General features: G+C 41.1%; 1 protein-coding gene across 1 annotated transcript in view; it reads left to right on the top strand.

Annotated features, from left to right (window-relative positions):
• sez6b (seizure related 6 homolog b) overlaps positions 1 to 22,595 on the top strand; it is a 191,246-nt gene that overhangs the window by 126,991 nt on the left and 41,660 nt on the right. Inside the window, exons 5-7 of the mRNA XM_030067513.1 lie at positions 14,061 to 14,246; positions 18,604 to 18,772; positions 21,260 to 21,426. Coding sequence (XP_029923373.1) covers positions 14,061 to 14,246; positions 18,604 to 18,772; positions 21,260 to 21,426 — 522 coding nt within the window. The remainder of the gene's footprint in view (positions 1 to 14,060; positions 14,247 to 18,603; positions 18,773 to 21,259; positions 21,427 to 22,595) is intronic.

Here is a 22,595-nt window from a genome sequence, read left to right on the forward strand (position 1 = left end):
TGCCATAATAGCCATTTCTTAAGAAATGTATATATCAAACTTCTGCCAAGCACACACACCATACTTTTGAATACAGTCCAGTCTATGCATCTTGTAGGTGTGTAGATGGGGAGACGTCAAAATGTAAATCTGTGAGAAGGACCTGCACATTGACAAAAAGCCGAAGGATTCAGACCAGTTGCATGATTTTGAAAGCACTGTGCTGAAAGCAGGTGCCTATACGTCTGTCTGTCTGTCAGTCAGCAGTGAGGACCAGAGGGCCGAATCTCCAAATCGATTTGTTGGATCACCTTGACATTTGGTGACAGCATTCATGATGGTTACATGATGATCCTTGTCAATGGTTGTGACCTTTCTGCTCACGCCACCAGCAGGCCAAAAGGTTGAAAGAGTGGTAGTGGTGGTTGTGTTGGTGGTAAGACTTGGGGCTCTAGTTTCCCGGCGCAGCGCGGGGTGGCGCAGTGAGGCGAACCCCGCGCAGAGCTAGTTTCGACCGGCGAAACGGGAGAGGCGGACAGTGTCCAAGTTTCGCAGACGGACTTGCACCGAGATGGGAGTGGCGGCGCAGCGGGGGGAGGTGTCAACAGATTCAACTTGGCGCAGTGACAGTTTCGTGCCAAAAGGCTTCGCCGAGGTGCGCCAAAAGCTCGCCATCTGAAACCACGTCTACTTTCAGCGCAAGGCGGAGCGGAGCTGGCGCAGTGGAAGTTTGGCTGCCTGGCGCACATCACCAAAACCTCACGATCAGCACAAACGGTGCCAATCTCCTTTGATCTGACATCAGCTGTGACGGGACAGTTGATATGGAGATATATGTATGTGCTGATTGTGATCGTAGCATTGAATAGTGTTTTTTTCGGTATTTATTGCATCGTCATGTGCCGACATCCCGGAAGCCTGCCTGTGAGGTTTTGGTGACGTGTCCGCACTGCTCGCCGGTCTCCGCTCCGCGCCTGTCTCCTGAGCTCCGCTCCGCCTGCGGCAGTAGACCTCCTTGTCTGTTGTGTAAACTTTCATTACGCCTTCGCGCAGCGCATTTTAAAGGCAAGGACAGGGGCTCATTTGATTGGTTACATGTGAATCGGCTGTGTCAAACCCACTCCACGCCTTCTCTCCTCCCTTTGCGCCGGTAGGAGGGACGGCGGAGTACTTGCGCCACCGAGCATGGCGTGCCAAACTTGGAAAATCCGCCTGGCCACACCCAGTTGGCGAAGCGCATCTGCGCTACGCCCCCGCCTCGCCAGGTCTGCGAAACTAGAGCCCTTGAACTTTGTGACAATGTTCATGTTGAGTAGAGGATATAACAGGCAATCTGGGTGATTCTGACCTTTCCCCTCGTGTCACCAGCAGGCCCAGTGGCCAGATGAAGCATTTATAAAAAAGATGAATAACCCATGATTACAATTTTTTTTGTCTAATTTATTCTAAATAGGCTAATCATATATACTTTATATGAGTATGCATATACTGTATTACATATCCTGCACTTCATTTATGTTTATGTTTTGCATTTCGCATGGATTGGATGCAAAACTTAATTTCATAGTTTGAATACTTGTACTTTTCAATGACAATAAAGTTTAATCTAATGTAATCTAATGTAATCTGATCTAATCTAATAAAAGAAGTTTTAAGCTGCTTCTCAAAGTCTGGGTTGCAAGCGAGGAAGACTGCACATGGGTGAAGGCTACAATGGCCTCTCCGCTGGAGCAGTCGACCAAGACCACAAATCACAAACGTCACGAGAAATGTCAACTTTTGTGCCTTGTTGCTTCTTGAGGGCTTTAAGGGACGGAGGAGAAACTGACTCACATCACGTAAAAGTATGCAGTTTATGCATTTTAACTTACGTTTAAGGAGAAGTAGAATTATCTTTTTTCTTTCTTTTTTTTTTTTTTTTGTACTGGATTGATGGATATATGTGGCTGACAAGGCTACGTTTTACGCTCTCTTGGAAAGCTGCTGCATTTCTTGGCTGTATTTTTGAAGGATCGTCTCAAATGGAACAGTTTGGTGACGTCGTGGTGGAGAAATCCCCGAAAGCTTCAATCTAGCAGCCACTGACTACCGCAGGTCATGTGACTTTGACCAGCTGATGGTTGGCTGCACCCATAAGACACTGCAAAACACTGCAAAACATCCCCAACATCACTGAGAAGACAAGACAGTCAGGCAGACAGGCATTTTAAGCTTGAATACCATTAAGTATCTCTTACTTTCATGTTCAAAATCATGCGTATGGCAGCTTTAACTTGTTCTGCTCTTCCACGTCAGCAGGCCGAGAGTGACAGTTTATTGTGCCACATTTTCAAATCAAACTTGTTAATCTTTAATTTACTGGTGGAGAACAATACAACAAGGTGACAATATCTATGAAGATGCTGTTATTTATAGAGTTTATGTTTTTTCCACCCACTGTGTGAAGGAAAAATGAAAGGCGGGTGATTTCCATGGAAACTAGGCAGCATTTCACCCCGGGTTGTTTCAAGTTTGTTTATTCATTTTTCATTACAGCTAGCATAGATACTCATGGGAATGTGATTTGTGGATGTATAGCTAAATTAATCCTCAATTAACTCGGGCTATGAATTATCAGCCCATGAAATGTGTGTCTTTTCATTCTGAAGTCTCCACGTTCCTCCACAGTTCTATTCATATCTGATTATTTTGGATGACTGCTCATATGATTCTCATTTGATTTAAGCAAATATCCATGTGAGCCACGTGTGGGAATGGAAAAAAAATGTGACTCTGTGCTGATTTTTGCACCTAACACTGATAAGAAGACATCAAAAACCAAAAAGACTCTTTCAGTTGCAGTGTGAACATCGCCGGTGTCGCTCATCCCACCACAGAGAGTCCACAGCCGAGCCGAATCCGACACGGCAGAGGTTATGACATTGTGTGAAATCAAATCTCATCAGTGAAGGATATTTCCCACCCATCGAGTGTCCTCTCCTGTACAAGCCTGTCATGCCCAATTATTCTCAATGAGCTCTGATGAGCGAGGCGTAAATGAATTTCCTCTGTCAGTTTATTATTGATGCCCGGGCACAGAGGAGGATGTATCTATTTTTCATCAGTCCATGTAAAATACAGGAGTGCTAATAGACCATTCATCTCTGTTAGCAAAGGACATTACTCTGTGCTATAATACAGAACATCTGCAGAGCTGTCATGACACAGGACGTTGACAGTAAACCCACTGTGCACAAACTTATTTAAAGCGACTGGAATCGGTAATTGGAGCGGAGGCTTGTCCACAGCGACATCAGCTACAGCATCACTAATACTTAAACTGTGCATGTATGAATATGAATATGAGCTGTATATATTATGAGACAGACTGCAGAAAACCAGTGACTACTTAAGAAAAAAAAAAGAATGCGCAGTATACAGTTGTCCCTCGCTATAACGCGGTTCACCTTTCGCGGCCTTGCAGTTTTGCAGATTTTTTTGTGTGCAATTTTGCATGCTTTTTTTTTTTTTTTTTTTTTTTTTTTCTTACAGCTCATTGTGTTCTGCGTCCTGATTGGCTAAGGGACTGTAGACCATTGTCAATCAATCTCCTCCGTGCCGTGTCTCCTGTACAGTACAGAATGCGTTCATTCTATAATACTGGACTTATTTTTCTGCGAAGGTTTGAACTTTGAGAGTGTTTAAACAAGAGAGAAAAGGGAGAAAATGTTAATGCCTGTCTGAGAAAAGTGTATAAAGCGTGTAGTGAGGGGTTTTACAGCCTTAAAACATCTATAATAATTGTAAAAAATAAAGCTGACTACTTCGCGGATTTCGCCTATTGCGGGTTATTTTTAGAACGTAACCCCCGCGTTAAACGAGGGGCCACTGTACATCCCAATCATTCTGCTAAAAGGTAATTTAATTACCATAATGTGTTTTATTGTCTTTTTCAATTCATTAAGCATTTACAAGAGGGTTTTAATAGTGAACGCTTAATATTATAATTTAAGATGCCTGATAAAGATGCCTTTATTGAAAAAGCTTTTTTTTTTAGTTAGTGACTGTCATTGCACTTCTTCTTCTTCTTCTTTTTTCTTTTTTTTTTTTTAACAGCATAATCAGTCTTAACAGTATTTACAGTATTTAGGGATATCTAGTAATATATAGAAAGAAGTAAAGATATCTTTGCTGCTGACAGTATTGGACAGTAATTTCACTGTTGGTCATTTTCAACTCACCGGCCTCAGAAAATTCTACATTTGTCAGCCCTTTGAGACACTAAGCTCTAAACTGTGGTGGTCCAGCTGGAAAACAAGGCTGTGAAGTTCCTAAAACTTACCATTTTGCAAGATTTTCAAGATTTTTCCATGACAAAATAAAATGCAAAACTTGTTCTGAGGCGCCCTTTGGAATTTACGTGTTTGTAAATATAATTTCTAAGTTGCTTTTAACACTGTATCAGATTCCTGTATGATAATTAGGTTTAGCTTCCTTATCTGGATGTTTTAACTAGTTTGAATGACTTCAGTTCCTGTGGAGTGAAGATTGGCAAGGTGAGACACCATGGTCGGACCGCTCTTATTGTGGCAAACACACGAATAACACGGATAACGGCTTTTGACATTTCAATTTGATAAAAATGAAAGTGTCTTAAGTGTTTGGTAGAATGACTGACACCCTTCCCATCTACTAACAGTCCAGACTGCATGTGCAGAACGAGTAAATGTTGATGTTTCAAAGATCAGATATTACTCGCATCATGAGATGATCATACATATTGCGGCTAACAATGTCGCTGCCGATCATAAAACCGTGGAAAAGATGATTGGCAAAAGCAAATGTTACCCTGGGGACTATTTTGTGGCAATCCCACTCTGACAATTTAAAAACACACAAAACACAACAGTGCTGCTGCTTTTGGGAAAACTAATGTGGAGGACTTTATTATTATGATGGAATACTGCGGTGAAGAAAGTCTGAAGTCTCTGAAAGTTCATTTTCATATCGTAGTGGAATGAATGGAAACTGCAATTATTTTAAAAGATATTGCAATGTCAATAACTGTGATTTTAGTGGGAGTGATCATTCCCTTTTTATGATTTTATTTGAACTTTTTCATCTGGGGAATATGATTTGTTGGCCAGAGCATCTCTGCAGCTCCACAACACTTCATTTATAGATGTATACTGTCACGTTTGACCTTTATCAAAAAAATGCAGCTGCTGCGATTTGGATATTGCACTGATTTAGATTAATCTGTGCAGCCCCAGTGTGGTGCTTTAATAATTAAAGATGAAAAAATATAATTGGCTCAAAACTCTGGCTATTAGCAGTGTCAATCCAAACATTATCCCAGTGTCAGGGAGATGTGAGGAGAGGAGAGACAAATCTGACCTCATGCCCCACTCATAAGTGTCCATTAGCAGACAGGACGGCGAGCTTGTGTTATTGAGGAATTTACGGCGGCCTGCAGTAAAGACGTTACTGCCCGCTGCTGCCGGCTCATCTCCCAGTATGAGTTCTTCAGCCCCTCTCATTACAGCCCACATCTCCGTTTATTGGCCCCGCGGAGCAGCCGGTGCTGAGCGGAGGAGAGAGAGTGCTGCCTGCGGGTGATTTACCACCGTGGGGTGGGGGGGAGGGCTCCGAGCCCCCCTCCATGTTGGTCTATTGAAAGAGAAACGGCAGCGGGGTGATCATGCTACAACAACATGCTCGCATCCTGCACCCACAAGCCCCTGCTGAGCCGATAGGCCCGCCACACTAAAACATAAATAAATGGATTCCAGGCGGGGCGGAGCGTCGGGGTGTGTGTCGGGGGTGGGGTGGGGGAAGGGTGGGGGTCGGTGGGTCTGGAGCCCCCCTTGCTGGCTCATTGACTCTGAGGGAGAGGGGGAGAAAGAGAGAGAGCAGCACTTTTCACTGTAGCACATATTAGATGGCAGTCTGCTGGCAATTTGTTCCTTCCCTCGTTTCTTTTGCTTTCAACTCACACTGTATCATCTCTGCTCCCTCTCTCTCTCTCTCTCTCTCTCTCTCTCTCTCTCTCTCTGCTTCTCTCTTTAATATATGATCTGTATATGTGTGTGTGTGTGTGTGTGTATCTTCATTCTCTCTCTCCTTCTGGCTATTTATCATAGTAGATAGTCTCTTGGGGTGGAGGGAAAGAGGGGTGCAGCCCAGAAGATTCTCCTTGGATCAGCCAGGGCTTATTCCTCTCTCTCTCTCTCTCTCTCTCTCTCTCTCTCTCTCTCTCCCCTCCTTTTCTTCTTCTTCTTCTCCTTCCCTTTTTTGAACTGATATATGAGGCTAAAAAATACGTTTTCATAAAACTAAACATTCTCAGTTATGTTTTTGAGGTGTACGTATTTTGTTGCGGATTATGGTTGTTTGTAACATAGCTCATGAATGTGAGTGTGAAGTCTGCATCAGGGTGAACCAACTCTCACCCAGGCAAGTTTGAATGTAGCGCAAAGTGACAGTGGTGTTTATATTTTTGCTTATGTCACCTAATTTTTTTTTAACCTAAACCAACCCTTTCCTAACCTTAACCACATGGTTTTTATGCCTAAACCTAACATCTTACTTCTTCTTCTTCTCAATATTATTGTCATCATCATTATATCAGACCACATAAATCATTCCAGTTTGGTTGAGAGAATTTTTCTCTGTCTAACTGACTTTGTGGAACCAACAGATTACCATAAGTCAGTCATCAAAAAAAGTTTATATTGCGGCATTTCAATAGGGATGAACCTCATTTGGATACAAGAGCTCACACAAAAATCTTATGAGTCAACAAAGTCGGCACTTGATTTATTGTCTGTGCACCTTTCACAAGGGTGTGCCACAGATGTTGAAAATTAATATCCAGTAATTGACTGCATGGATTTGTACAAAATTCGCTTTGCACACTCTAAGGTCATGACTCAGTCAATGCATAAAATTTGCCCATGGCTTATTATGATGAACCTAAATTTCTAGACATTTCACATTCTGAACTTCCAAAAAATCAAAAATCCCTCATATGTGTTACAGAGCTGATTTTTTTTCAGCCCTCTTCAGCTTTTCAACATAACTCAAGTCTTCATTCAAATGCTACCAAAACTGACATTCGTTAGATTCTAGATAATTAACTTTGAAAGCACATCATTTCCTATTTTGCCAAATGTTTCTTCAAACTTCACCAAACTCCAAAGTATTTGACAGTCCAAACCCAGCAGAATGATATGATTTGAATGATATGAAGCATTTTTAGTTTGAACAGATAAATAAAAATACCCCAGTCTTTCACCTGTGATGTTATTGCCTCAAGTTGCGAGGTGTGTGAAAGCCCACGCCTCCCCGGTGGCGCGCTCGTTTCTGCATGCAGCTTTCATGTTGGCCGATCGAGCTGCTTCCTTCCACCGCCGAGCGCACAGGGGCCGGAGCCTGCAAATTGGCGCTCGCGGCTATATCTTTGTGTAATTGTTTTGTGTACGAAAATAAATTTAAAGACACCGAATGTCAGCACACTATCCGCTATCTGCAGCTTCAATCAAAAGGCAGTTTCCTTCAGTAACTGATACCAGTCCTAGATTAGATGCCTCTAAATTTCAAGCTGCATTCACTTTAATTGGAATGCAGACCATGTGTAATCAGCCTTGATACAATTACGCCGAGCCAAAATTAGGTTGAGGAATATGTTTAGCGTATGTCAGTCATATAGTCTGGCATTTGCCTGCGTGACTAACTTGGTGGCGGGTCCCACACATGGAGTATTATACAGAGTCGGTGGTTTTTCCTTGCAAATGCTCGGGCGCAGAAATCACAACTGTTTCAGAGCAAAGCCAGGAAATGGAACTGCGAGACACATTAATCTCTCCCGAGTTTGTCAGCTCTTCACAGTAATGTGAGGCCAATGGTCAGCAGAAATAAATGCTTGGAGGGAACAAACAAGATTAGAGATGAAGTTTGATCCGAGCAGAGCCATTTCACATCAAAGCTGCATCACAATGCAGCTGCAAAATAAATAAATTCAATTTACATCAGCGAGCTACGGGGGACCATTAAACATCTCAAATTATTTCACTTCTGTGATCTCTGTTGTGGCTATGAGGCCCTATTAGACACAGTTGAGGCAAACATTTTCCCATGGCAGCTGCACACACACACACACACACACACACACAGCCTTCTTATGGCTCAGTAACAGGGATGGAAACTGTTCTTCAATATCCTGCTAGAAATAATAGCACTGTTACTTTGCTGAAATGTCACCGAAATGGTGGTAAAATTACTGGTGCAAAGAAGCAGCCCATTTCAAATCTAAAAGTATAAAAATAAACCTCGATTTAATTATCCGGTTGCACCAAGCTGAAAAATAAACAGGGTTAAATTTAATCTTGCATTTCAGTCTTGATTAACTTCATTTCTGCTGTACCGTTACTTTAAACTGAAAATTTAATCTAACTAAGGGATTCAGTTTAAGTGGTTTAAAGACTTTAAAATGGCAGGTGTATGGAGCAAAATGTCCTCACAGGAAAATAAAGGACAGACTCATCCATTCTGGGTGAATGAAAATTCGGGGGTTTTCGAGGAGCCACAGGTTCAATAAGGACTCGCAGGTTCAATAAGGACTCTATTACTGAAGTGAATGAAAACACTGGACCAGCCATCAAACATGGCAGTGATAGAAATGCTGCTGCACCTCCGTTGCTTCAGCCTCTGCTTTGCTCTGTGATTCTATGCCACTGGATGTTTTCAAATGAAATTCATAAATCAACAGTGAGCTGGACTGTGGCAGGAGTTTCAACAGCAATTGCAACAATGAAAAATAAATGCATCAGATTTCAGCCAACGCACAGGTTTGATGTTGTAACCCTGATGAAGGCTGAGCCGAAACGTGCCGGTTTTAATAAGTAGCTCAGTGTTTCCTCACCCGGTGTTGCTGGGATCTTCATCTTCTCTTGCTCTTTTTTATTCTGTGCACCTAGAGAGAAATATGAAGCAGCACCTGCCAGAACCAACAGAGGAAACAACAGCTGATTTCTAAACTGTCTCTGCAGGTTTAAAAAAATTAAAAATGTTCCCAGTATTTGTTACCTGTGGCATTACAGTGTTGGCTAATTTGCTGTCATGCCACATTACTTTGCTCTCTGCCCTGTCCCTGAAAATGGCTTATGTTTCGTTAAAGCACGATTTAACACAGCAGATAAATGTATTAATCAGATGTTATGTTCCTATTCAGCATCAGAGTCAGAAATATTTTATTGATCCCTGAGGGGAAATCGGGTCAGCTGCAGCCACTCAAATTGTCAAGAAAAGCATTAAATAATAAGAAAATCGAAAGAAATGTGAAATATTTAAAAAAGTTTTTAAAAGTAGGTGCATTATGTCTAAGCTATTAAGCTATATTGAAAGCATGTGCATTAATTCAATATGTGCATGAATCCTAAAACATATTACAATAATATACACAGACACAAAAAAAAAAAAAAACGTCTACCTATATACACCTAATATACACAGGGATATTGCACTGTTGAATTAGTGTCAGGTCCTGCAGGGACAGATTAGATTATTGCACAATTACATGGTTAAATTAAATCAAAGATTGGTTAATCTGTATTTAAATTTTAGTGGTACAACACGGCTGAGATTATTTTAAAACGCACATTTACTCATTTTAAACCTAGATTTACAAAACATAGATCAGATTACCGCTAATTCTGGATTAATTCATCTTTATTGTTGCAACGCAATTACTTCAATGAAAACGTCACTACTGTTTCTCCCATGCGTTGTAGCAGGAGTTTGAGGTTTGCTCTCTTACATGTTAGAGTGTGGTGGGCCGTCCAAAAAGAAGAGTCTGATATTCACATCATTATTTCATCTGAGATTGAGAAAAACGATTGAAAATTCCAATTCCATCCAGTCCAACCCAGTAGCTTCAGCACATGGTGTCCATTTTCCCAGTATCTTTCAAATAATGTAGCATGGGTGGAAAATCAGCTGGACAGCATCCAAACCAAAAATAATGCAGCTGGATAGATGTTAACTTTAACATGATGATAACTGTCCTTATGGATGAGACACAGTCAAGTTTTATTTCTATAGCCCGTATCACAAATTACACAGCGGCCTCGTGGGGCTTTACAGCAACAAGCATCGCCTGTCCTCAGACTGCACATCAATAAGGAACAACTCCCCCCAAAAAAACTTAACAGGGAGAAAAAAAAGAAGAAACCGCGAGGAGAGCAACAGAGGAGTGATGCCTCTCAACATTCAACAGAATTCAGAACAATTATAAATGTTAACCTTTTGAAACCTGTGCAACTTCACTTGATCTCTTTCAAAACGTGAGGAAAAAGGCGATTAGCGAATTAGAAAGAAATGACCTGAAAATGAGAAATTTAGAAGAAAACATATACAAGAAAATCCCTCAAAGATAGAAAGAAAACAGGAGGCAGGGGTAAATTTGTACTCTGCAGCAGATGCGGAGAAGAAAAATATAGACAGCACAGTATTTCCATGTAACCACACCCACACTGTGGACACAGTCAAAATACTGGCTGCAGTAATATTCACAGAAACATAAAGTATAGAAACGTGTATAATGTAAACTCATTAGACGCCTGCATAAAGGAGTTCTGCTGGCGAACTCACCATAACCTCTGTGACCCTGAAGTGTCTCTTGAGGCACTTAAACTGTCCCGCAGACTTTAGCTGAGCCACATCTCCACAACCACTTAGATAGAAAAAAAATAGCGCTATCATAGCTTTTCATTAAACCAAACATGATAAATGACCAGAAGGTGCAAGAAGACAAGACAAAGTGATGTAGCATATAGTGGGCATTTGGTGGTTCCAGGGGCAATTTGTCTCCGTGAAAGCTCCTGTTAACACCAGTGTTATGAAGCCACAATGCTACCATGATGACTCTTTTATCTCTTTTTTTGTCCCTTGCGAGCCCACAAGTTTTCTAGTTTTTGGTCGGCCTGGATAATTTATAGCTCCAGCTGACCATGGTAATGACTTGCTTGGGGAACGGCGGAACAGAGCTGCAGCATCTGCTACTGGCAGCACTACTATAGAACGCCAGCTCTAATGAGAAAAATACCATAAAAACCCACACCGCTCTTCTTATCTCTATTTATTTGAGACACTGCAGGGCTGGCGAACATCCCTCAACACTAACGGAGTGTTTGAATCGACTGAGGTCATAGGTTGTCATTTATTGGCCCGTTTAATCTCCCTACATATTTCCTTGCCTGAGGCACAGCGCTGTCCCTAACAGACAGAATCAATAGCAATGCTACTGCCAAGCCATCCGAGGGCTAACAATAAAACTAGGACAATTACAGTGAGATGGATCAGAGTGTTTAGCAGAAATATATTAATATGTATGGCCAAATGCCAGAAAGCTGGAGGAAGACAGATTGGTGGCAATAAAATAGCAGTTAGTTAACTGGTCACTTGAGAGCCAGCCTGGACATGTTCCCCAGATATTGGCATTGTGTGCTGAGCCAGATATGGCGGTCCTTTGTGCCGTGTGTGTGTGTTGTGTGTGTGTGTGTGTGGTGTGTGTGTCGTGGTCGGTGTGTGGGTGTCTGTGAATTCTACCTCACAAATCCAGTGGGTGGGAGCCACAAGGGGACACTGGTACAGAAAATGTCAGAGCGGTGTTATGCTGTTTTTCCCACAGACCTTTATTGTTTTATTCATTTGTTTAATCAGACAAGTTAATTACGGATAGCTCTCAGTTCAGTGACAGCTTGCAACGTCGGACCTATGGGATTCCTGCCACATCTCTAAGAACAAGTTCTTGCGATATGAGAATTTGCCCAGTAGAGTAGAGGAGTAGTTTATTTAAGCAATAAGGCTGGCCTGTGGTGAGTTTTCTATCTGGATGTTTTTTGCAAAGTATGAGGACCTGAAGCAAAATATTATGTGTGGGGCACTACTTAATATTAACTCCCTGTTTGCCTCATTAAAAGATTAGGTAAAACTTAGGTAAGAGTATGTTTAGGCAGCCAAAACTTGGAGGTGAATTGTCAAGTTTCTTTAAAGCTGGGATAAATTATTCAGTTTTCATGATTTTTTTTCTTCAATATACTAAGGATATTCAGTTCGTTCAATTCAGTTTTATTTGTATATGTGTCAAACCATAACAGAAGTTATCTAAAGGCGCCGTGCAGAAACCCAACAGGTATCAGCCACACACTCAAAAAAACCTTTAACAGGGCCAAAACCCTCAAGCAGAACCGGCTCAAACAAGGTTCTTCACGATGTTTCACAAATGAATGTAAGAAGATGATGCTGGAATGGTTTGTGGAATAATGCTGCCTTCCGTACAACTGGGAACTGGGAAACTTCCACATGGGGCTTCCAGTTTCCAGAGGATTCAAGTGGTTGAGGATATAGTCGCCTAAAATCAAGCTGTGTGTTCATGTGTTTGAACAGATTTACATGGCTGGCGGATGTTAGTCAAGATCCAAACATCAGTCCAGGGCCTAAAGCCCCACTGCCACTAATGACATTCATTTCAATTAAACAACATGGAAGTTAGTGAAGCGTTCGCCTGTATATGTTCTGAGCTCAAGGTGTAAATCTAAATATATTGCCATTGAGGTCACTGGTAGTTGTTTTATTTCTGCACGTTGAATGCAGACCTTCATTCATGCTGGAAATCTGTTTAAAAGTTTAAAACACACTGTTTTTTTTCCTATAAATGCTGCTTTGTTGATTTATTATTTGTATCATCACTGACTTTCATGTCACAGAATATGGAGCTCTGTCGAACATATTTTGTTATGGGTTATGGCTGTTTGTAATGTATCACAAGAACGAATCCCTTGAGGTCAAAGCCTATACTGAGGACCTTTAATCTCAATTATGACTTTTTCAATCTCATAAATTATGACTTTTTATCTCATAATTTGGACTTTGTGTCTCATAATTATGAACTTTTCATCTAATCATTTTGACTTTTTGTCTCATAATTTGAACTTCTTATCTCATAATTATGAACTTTTATCTCATGATTATGACTTTATCAGAGTTTTTTTTATTTGTTACCTGGCAGAAATGGGCTTCCACACACAGAGTTCAACATGGACTTTTATTGGTAGAAGAAAAAAAATGTTCAACTCAATTAAGTTTTCTGCACTAAGTATTTTCTAGGCGTCTTAACTCTTTTGGTAAGTTGACTGCCTCGCATCCCCTCTGTCTCTGCCTCCAGTTGAACTGCTGTGGCCTGATTGGAGGGAGATCAGTTGTCTGCTAAGGAGAGACAGTTAGCTCCAAGCCCGGCTGGACGTGTTTGCTGGAGTTTGTGTGAAACAGCGAGTGCCGTGCAGTTTTTGCGGTGATGGGATGGGGGGTTTTCTTGACTTCAGATAATTCTAGCATTTGTTGGCTTTGTTCTGGAGGCTAATCAGAATGGGAATTGGATTTTATTTCTTCTTGTGTATGTTTTTAATGGAGTATTTGTCTCACGAACAAAGTTGTTAGTTGTCTTCATGGCTTGCTGCGCTTCCTGTCGTCTGGGGAAAATGTCTGTATCAGGGGTTTTCATGTTCCGATCCACCAAGTTGACTTTCATTAAGCTGCCAGACTCCGCTGAAAAGTATTTAAAATGACGAGATTCACACATGTTAAAATAAGCACACATTTTTTGTATTGTATTGCAATGTACTCTAACAAGTTTTAGTTAATTACGTGAAATCAAACTATCGTTAATTTTGCTGAAGACACCCTGGAAGACCATCAAGGACCCTTGGGGATCCTGGACTCCACTTTGAACACCAGTGGTCTACTGTGTCACCAACTTGAACATTTTAGGCATCACTTCTTTGGAAGGCTCATTTGGGCTACAGATGACATTTAGCTTTTCTTTCCTTTTTTTTTCTTTTCTTTTCTTTTTTTTTTTTTTTAGCTAATTCAGGGACGATTATACAACTGCCCATTGTCCCTCTTAAACAAGTATATATAAAAAAAACTGCATAAAAAGCCCCTTTTTTCGTCTTATCAGTCTATTCATGGGAGGAAATGTCCAGTTAACTGATCTTCAGCGTCAGGTATGACCCTTCCTCCTTTCACTGTGTTTCTCTCTGCAGCGTTTGTCCTGAGCTGCACCTTCCCCCAGCGGCCGGCATACGGCGACGTCTCCGTGACCAGCCTGCACTCCGGAGGCGAGGCCTTCTTCTTCTGCCTGACCGGCTACCAGCTCCAGGGCCCCAACACGCTGACCTGCCGCAACGCCAGCACCCCCTATTGGAGCGGCAAGGAGCCACAGTGTCTGGGTGAGCCACGCCACTCTAGGACAAGCAGCTCTCCCCCCAAGCATCTTTGACAGACTGGAGCTGGTAAGGTTAGGGAGTTAGGATGAAAGTTAAGGTTAGGGTTAAGGACGGGTTAGGTTATAAATTAAGTGCTCTCACTGCTCATACAATGAGTAAGATAGGGGGATTTATAATAATAATAATGATGATGATGATAGCGACACTAATAATAATCACCATGCTATAATTACTTTTATTTATAAATACATGATCAGTTCCCTTATATTAACCCTGTGAAACTGGAGTAAATTCACTTTCACTTTTTACAATTCACCTTCATGAGAAACATGAGAAAAAAGGCATGAATGACCACAATTAGCAAGAAAGCAGCCAATAAATAAATAAATAATTAATTAATTCTGGGAATGTTTAAGGAAAATTAGCAAAAACATTTCTGAAAGTATTTTTAAAAATACTTGAAAATATAATATATATAAGTAAATATAAGTAAATATTTAAGTATTAATTTTATACAGGGTTAATAGATATGGATGTATTTATAAAACATTAATGCATTTGTAAGATCCTTTCATTTCGTTTTATATCCTAATACAGTGTATAATATTAGCATTATTAGCAGTGTTACGATTAGTGTTATAATATGTGCAGAATTGTAATTATTAATGCATTTTGTATTTTTAGTAAACTTTCCCCTGCCAGCGCTGGCTTCTGGCTTTATAAAAAGTTAATTGGATTTTAATGTCAGCTTTTCACCATGAATTTTCTCAATAGAAGCTCGTCGGCGAGAGTCTTAAAAAGTTCTCCCACGTTTTTCTCCGACAGCTGCGGTCAACAGTCAGAGCATCTGGTTGCTGCTGTTGTTTGTTTTTTTTTTTTTTTTTTTTTTTTTTTTTACGAATTTACAGGCAGCAATCCTCCACTGGAGTTGGTCTCTGTTGTCTGTGCTCTGCTGGCCCGTTTGCATGACAGGCATAGAGATAGATGTGCCTGGGCTCCCGCTGGAGTTGTTGGACGACGGATCTCATTTGTTGCTCCGATGAGACTCGCTGATGAATAATAAGTGACCGTTTTACTCCTGGCCGGTCTGATCGACATTGCTTTGGAGCACAGGGAGTGTTTCTCAGAAAGCAATTTGAAAGAGGGTTTTGTGAGGCTGTGGCTCTGTATCTCTGCAATCTTGATTGTGTTTCTATCTGTGAGTGTGTGTGTTTGTGTGTGTGCATGGTGTATGCTTGTATCTGTGTGTGTGTGTGTGTGTGTGTGTGTGTGTGGTGTGCTCTAATGTGCCCCAAGTCAACTCAGAGCTTAAAGCAGGTTTGTCGGGGTGTGATTACTGAAGACTGGGCAGGGTGCCACTGGGCTTTGTCCTCCTGCTCCACTTTAATTAAGTTTTGTCTGCATGGATAACCTTGACCTGATCTGTAAGAGGAAAATACACACAAACACATTCCTAAAGAGGGAGCCATGTCTTAATGCGTAAATTAATCTAGGAAGTTTTTATTCCCTACGTCTTGCTTCTTCAAAGTGAATAGTAGATGTATACGACTCTAAATAAATTCACATTTTCCTTATGCTGCTATATCCTATCTCATTTGAACATGTTGCAAGTATCTTGAAAATATGAACAGTTTCACTGTAATATGCACATGTTGTGTCTCCCAACAAAAATGTGCCTACTAAAGATTTCACTCTGTCCTTGATGGCCTGTGACTTCAAGTTTGTCAGTTTCTGAAAACCACACCAAAGGACATATTTTGGATGTGTCTTGCTGCTCTGGCCTATCTCTGATCACAAAGCGTTTAATGTGTCAGCCCCTGCCAATCAATGGTGCAGCGAACTGTAACATTTTGTAGCATTAAACACATTAACATGTCTGATTAACAATTGGAATTAACTCCCTTCCCAGCCTACTCGCCTCTCTCTCCCTCCCTCCACTGTGCTACCTCAGTATTAAGATGGTGGACTCTCCTCTGTGCTCTTCTTCTCAGATGTATTCTGAGCATGTTTCACATTGCAAGAACGCCACCTCTGCCACTAAAACATCCCACTATGCAAGCATTAGAAATTCTGGGGATGGAAATATGTGAACTCTCTTCTCTACTGTCAGAAAGTTACTCAAGCCACCTGAAACCCTCCCTCCCTTCCTATACTTCACTGAACAATGTTTCGCCACTTCCAACTGTGCCTGGTGATCTTTCTTGGATTAACACTCTGGGTACTGCTTGCACTTCCTCCCTTTCTGGTTTTGAGCTACCGTCAGAAAATCATATCACAACACTCATTGGAAAAGCAAATGATCAACTTATCAGCTCGACCCCCTCTCCCCATGAGCGTGGTCAAGATCCTCCTACCCTCCCACTCCCTCCTGATATCATCAGTGATCAACACTTTCCTCATCTCTGGCCCTGTTCCTCTCGACTTGAAAATAGCAGCTGTCACTCGAATCCTCAAGGAACCTGGTAATACTAAACTACTACTACATTCATTTCAAATTAAGTTAATTTCAGCTCACCGACTCACAGGTTGATCAGAGTAACTTCCAGTCTGGTTTCTGTTGTAAACACAGAACTGAGACTCCTCTGATGAAGATAACCAACAACCTCCTCTGTGTGGCTGACTCTGGTCCCCTTTCCATCCTCATCACCTCAACCTAAGTTCTATTTTTGACACAATCTCTCATAAAATACAGAGAGACAACAGCTTGTCCAGCCCAAGAACCACAAATTCGAATGTACATTAATTACACAGGGTGTCCCACAGGGGTCAGTATTGGGACCACTCCTTTTAATCATATATCTATTCCCCTTAGGTCACCACCACCATGGTATTCATTTCCACTGCTATGCTGATGACACCCAACTTTATCCACCATCTCTATCCAATACTGCAGTGCCCTCTGCTGCTATCACCAGCTGCCTCATGGACATCAAAAACCCGATGTCAAAGAACAAGTTAAGAGCTTTGGCATAACTCTGACCTCTCCATTTGAGCCACAGATCAAAAACAAATCCCAATCTGCTTTCTTTTATCTCTGTAACATCTCCAGACTCCGTCCTTCCCCGTTACTCCGCAGCATCATGCTCTTAATTCACATTCTGGTTTTATCTCGATTGGATCATTGCAGTTCTGTTCTCACAGCAAAGAAACTCCTCCAGGCTCCAGACCGTCCAGAATGGTCATAACCTGGAGCCCTTTCACCTACCACATCACCCCCACTCTCTTCAGACTCCACCAGCTCTCTGTCAAAGTCCAGATTGACTGCAAGCTTCTTCTTCTCACATGTAAAGTCCTTGATATCGCCCCTCCATGGTTATCAGACCTCCGGCTCTCTGCTGCTCCTCCACAGCCGGACTCCTCATCGAAATGCACCTAAGCTCTGGAGCTCCCTCCCTGGACAGTATGACATTTAAATCCAACCTCAAGACCTAGACGGGCAAATTCACTTCAACCATCCCTCCCAATTGCTCATTTTTCCCCAGATATTTTAATTACTGTGTAGTGTGCTGTTATTTTACTGTTATTCTACTGACTGTAAGGTGACCTTGAGTTTTCAGAAACGTATGGATAAATAAAACATATTAATAGTGTAGGACAGGCACAGTGACTATGTTTGACCCTTCTTTGTTCCCGTGCAGAATGTACTTGTGTGTTGCTAGGTGCAGCGTTTCTATTGGTCAGCAGGCATGGTGTGCACGCGCATGGGATCCGTGGCGGGGTCTCCCCACCTGATTCCTCAGTTGGCAGTTGGTTGTTGAATGGTGCCCACGGCTCACTGCATGGACGGACAGGCTCGTCGTTCTGTGCCCGAGCTAGGGACCATGACCCAACTCAGACTCACTCACCAATATTATTGTATACAGCTGCATGTTCTGTACTTACCAAGCAAACTTCAGTAAAGTTCCTAAACGGATCTTCCTTGTTGTGTGAAATATCTCCAACCACGCCATCCGGACGAAGGAGTAGAACTCCCGCAAAAGGTCCAAGCACAACAATAGTATTTTTACCCTGGTGGTCAGTCAACTAAATTCTTTTCTTTGCATGTGATGGGGTTGTAGCGTTGGTGAAAAGTTTCAGCCATTGTATTTAGTGCTCTGTCCAGCTTTTCTTTTTTTTGAGAGACACTTTTGTTCAGTTCACATTTTAGTTCTGGATCATCTCTTCAGTGTAGAGAAGATATCCCACCACTGTCCAACACTAGAATATAATTTGAGCAAATAGGCTGAAAGGTGCTCTTCTCTTTTGCAGCTCCACTTTGTGATTTAGACTAATAAACAACAGAATTTTTCATTTAAAAATGCCTAGTGCAGCTTCAAGTTTGAGCTTCATAACTCTCTTTACTTCTTTCTCCTTCTCTCAGCTGCCTGTGGGGGTTTAATAAAGAATATCACTGTTGGACGGATTGTATCCCCCGGTTTTCCCAGTAACTACAGCAACAACCTCACTTGCCATTGGCTGCTGGAGGCACCAGAGGGCCAGAAGCTGCATATTCACTTTGAGAAAGTGGCGCTGGCTGAGGATGACGATCGGTAAGCAGCAAATGTAACTTTTGCAATTGGAAATGTGTAAACCAAACCAAACAGCAGAGAGCAATGTGATGGTTTTCCCTCCCAGCTACTTGTTGTTATTCACTTTAAATTTGATGGAGCTTCCTGACTGACCATGGAATACCTGTGATGTTTTTTTCATTTAATTTTTCAGTTGACTTTTCTGTGAGTGAATTCATTTAGTGTCTCTGAATTGTTATTTCAGAAGCCTTTTCTCCCTGAGAAGAATAAAGTTCAGGGGGAAAACCACTGAGTATGTGGAATTCCTTAGCATGGGAATCTGTCAAATCTAAAGATAATACATATCACATAAAATTCAGCTCTATATCAGCAGCTATTATGTAAAATATCCCATATCATTTCAATCCTTGAGTGGTTTTCTACTAAATCAACCTTTTGCTCCTGTTTGCGGGCCTCATTTCTCACACCATTATACTGTGTTTGGTCTCTCGTGGTTCGGGCAGTATAAATGTGATGTGTTGCTGGTGTCTTGCTTGGGCGCTTATATTCACTTGTGTGCAACTGTCAGGCCTCTTATACTTAGTGACTTATGCTTAGTCAAACCCATGAGTTTCTTGAAGACCTCCATTTATGACGACTCCACAGGAGCGGAAATGGCTGACAGTGCAGCTCACAGGAGTGACAGTAGAGTGTCATTTTATCAGAAGGAGGTTCTCGTTACATAGGACTAAAAAGAGCAGCCACGGGGGGATATTAGCTGAATGATCCATTTTGTCAAGCAGCCAGCAGCTCCTCGGTCTTCTGTACGTGCTGCTGTTACAGTGCTAGTCCTCGCACGTTTGAAAACTACCGAGGAGAAGTGAAGGAATAAGAGACGATGGACGATTGCAAAAGGTCATGGTATAACAAGCTGAAGTAAACTGTCCTTTCAAAGGAATAAATGACTAGTATTAAGAAAACAGGTTCTCCCTTGAAAGATGAACAGAGGAAATCACGTTGAGGTTTTTCCTTTTCATGTTATTAGTTGGTAACGGCAACATTTTTGGAATAGCTACTCTGAATTTCTCAAACATGACACCAAGGCTACAATGCAACTGAATTTAGTGACAACTTATAACACTTTCTTAGATGTATTGTTTTTTTTTTTTTTGTTAATATTAATTAATATTATCATCATTCATCATCATCATTAATATTATTATTTTGAATTATTTTTATTTGGTATATTTTGGATCTTTTCTTAGACACAGTTTTATATATATATTTTTTAACAGTTTATTTGATATTTTTAAATGTTATTTAGTTTATTGTTATTATTGTTTTTTCTTTAATTTTCTTTTTAAAAATTCTAATTGCTAATGTTTTTTATGTATATGTGATTTGTTTAGTTGAGATTGATTTGAGATGAGATGTTTTTGAAAAGAAATAAAAGCAGTTTTGCTCCTGGGTTTCATACGGATAACTGATATTAAACCATGCCATGTAAAAACAGCATCTTGAAAGTATTTTCAAATGGTCCTAACATTCACTGGTATCAGGTTGATTTCAGATGTCCAACTGAAATGATCCACAAATAAACTTGGCTGTCATCCCCTCTCTCTCCCCTGCCTTTCCCGTCTATCTCCACTGTGACTGTCAAATAAAGCAGAAATGCCCAAAAAAAATAATTTTTAACAAAAAAAGAAAAAGTTATATCAAAGTAATAGTATTTAATTTTTAAACTGATTAATCTACCAGCCATATTGCTGCATATCTGTGTCCTGACTTTAGATACTGCTGATCACCTGCCTTTATTCAACATGATGTGGTGAGTGTGAGAACGGAGCCTTGTGTATGCTAAAGTGTTAGCACAAAGTCAACTACCCATCAGTGCTGTGTTTCCTCAAGTGTTATCATGGAGTCTAATGTCACTCACATAGAGAATGTTGAGGTGTTAGCATGGAGCTTTGGATCCAGTTTCATGAAGAAAGAATGTTTCTTATGATAGAGTATAGAATCACCAGCAAATCACATCACAAATAATAAAACTGTGCACTCACAGTGTGCTGCTATCATGCTTAAGATGCATTATAATGTCTTATTAGCACCACTTTGGGTTTTCTATTAAATTTCTGATGTAAAAGTTTGTGACCTTTTCATCACCATAGTCAAAGCATTTCTACAGTGCAAAAAATGTTCTTCTCTGCTGGTTTGTTAAAGCATTTTCCACAACAATTGGGTGGAAAAGTACTATCTAGTGTAATTATTGTGTGAAAGCGGTAAAATAGACTATGCTATATTCAATGTTGAGTGACATATTTCTTCCCTGATGTCTGCAGAGAATTTATCCCCAGTTTTAACATCTCAAAATCCTATGATACAAGGATACAAGGATACAAGGAAGTTTATTGGTCATTATACAACAGGTTGTGTAATGAAATTAAAAATATATGATATAACAGGAGCTCAGCGATCAGGAAGAAACCTTGCTTCATGTACCCAAATCATTCTTTGCTCCCTCTTTTCCAGGTTGCTAATCAAGAACGGTAACAGCATAGATGCGCCTGCCCTGTACGATTCCTATGAGGTGGAGTATCTGCCCAACGAGGGTCTGCTCAGCACCTCCAGGCATCTGTTCATTGAGCTGACAACAGACGCTGCAGGCACTTCCACTGGCGTTGCTCTCAGGTACCAAGGTAGGCACCGGAGCTGGAGCCGGTTCATTTTGCTTACACTTTCACGTCAGGGTGAAATTTTCATGTCAGCCTCGATGTGGGCGCCAGTATCTCTAACTCACAAATCACAAGTGAACACAAACAATTGGTCTTTCAGAAGACAGTGGTCATGGTTCATGGAAAAATACCTTATGCTGTCAAGGAGCTTGACAATAGTTGACCATATGACTGTCAGAAGCTGTTACCATCTATTCCTATCGTCAATCTGTTTTAACCAATCACATGGGACCCTGGAGCCAGGCGTGACGTGACGTAAACACCAATGAAGTCGAAGTGGTTGCGATTCAGGATGGTGGACGGGTCAATCACATGGACTCAAACAGGACCCGTGCCCATTTTTAGTGTGCAAACATTACCCAGCTAACGTTAACTTGAGCCAGTACCTTTCCTAAACTTAACCATCACAACAAACCCTTTCCTGACCTGAACAAGGACCGTTTCGTAACCTTAACCGATTAGCTAAAGAAAGTTAAGCCCGATGAAACCCCTAAAGATAATGGCTAAAGCTAACTGACCTGTTGCGGACATTGTATTTCCTCCAAACAGTCGCTCATGAGACGTTTTTGACATTTTATTTTCGCAGTTACAAGTTTAGAAATGTGCAGATACACCTATTTGAGAAAATAAATACATCATTTTATTAAGATGTATTGATATTTAGACATAAATCGTTAACCTATTACCTCAGGTGGGAAAAAAGCTGCTCCAAAGATTCCACTTTATATTGAGGTTCAACATCATTTGTCTGACAAATGATGTTGCTAACTTACGCAGCCCAAACTGTCCAGTGAAGAGCTCAAACACAACAGATGTGAACAGTAGTTTGGCTAATGTAAGATCTTAAAGAGACAGAAATAAAATCCTTGGATCAGTGCTGAAAGAAAAAGACTTCTGGCCGAGATGAGCTGCACCACACATTAATAGCCCCGCCGGTCATTGTAGTTAGCAGTGGGTTTATTTAAAAACAGAGGCACATGCACGCTGTTAAGACGCAAAAAGGGTTCATCTCGGTGCCGACACGACCCAAACCCAAATGAAACATCGTCTGGATGCAGAAACTACACACTCAGTCGTCAGTTTGTGGGAACTGAGAGAAAAACAGCAGCAACTTGATTTAAAAGCTCAATTGC

Source organism: Myripristis murdjan, chromosome 13, assembly GCF_902150065.1.
Source record: "Myripristis murdjan chromosome 13, fMyrMur1.1, whole genome shotgun sequence".
In the NCBI taxonomy this organism is placed as follows: Eukaryota; Metazoa; Chordata; class Actinopteri; order Holocentriformes; family Holocentridae; genus Myripristis; species Myripristis murdjan.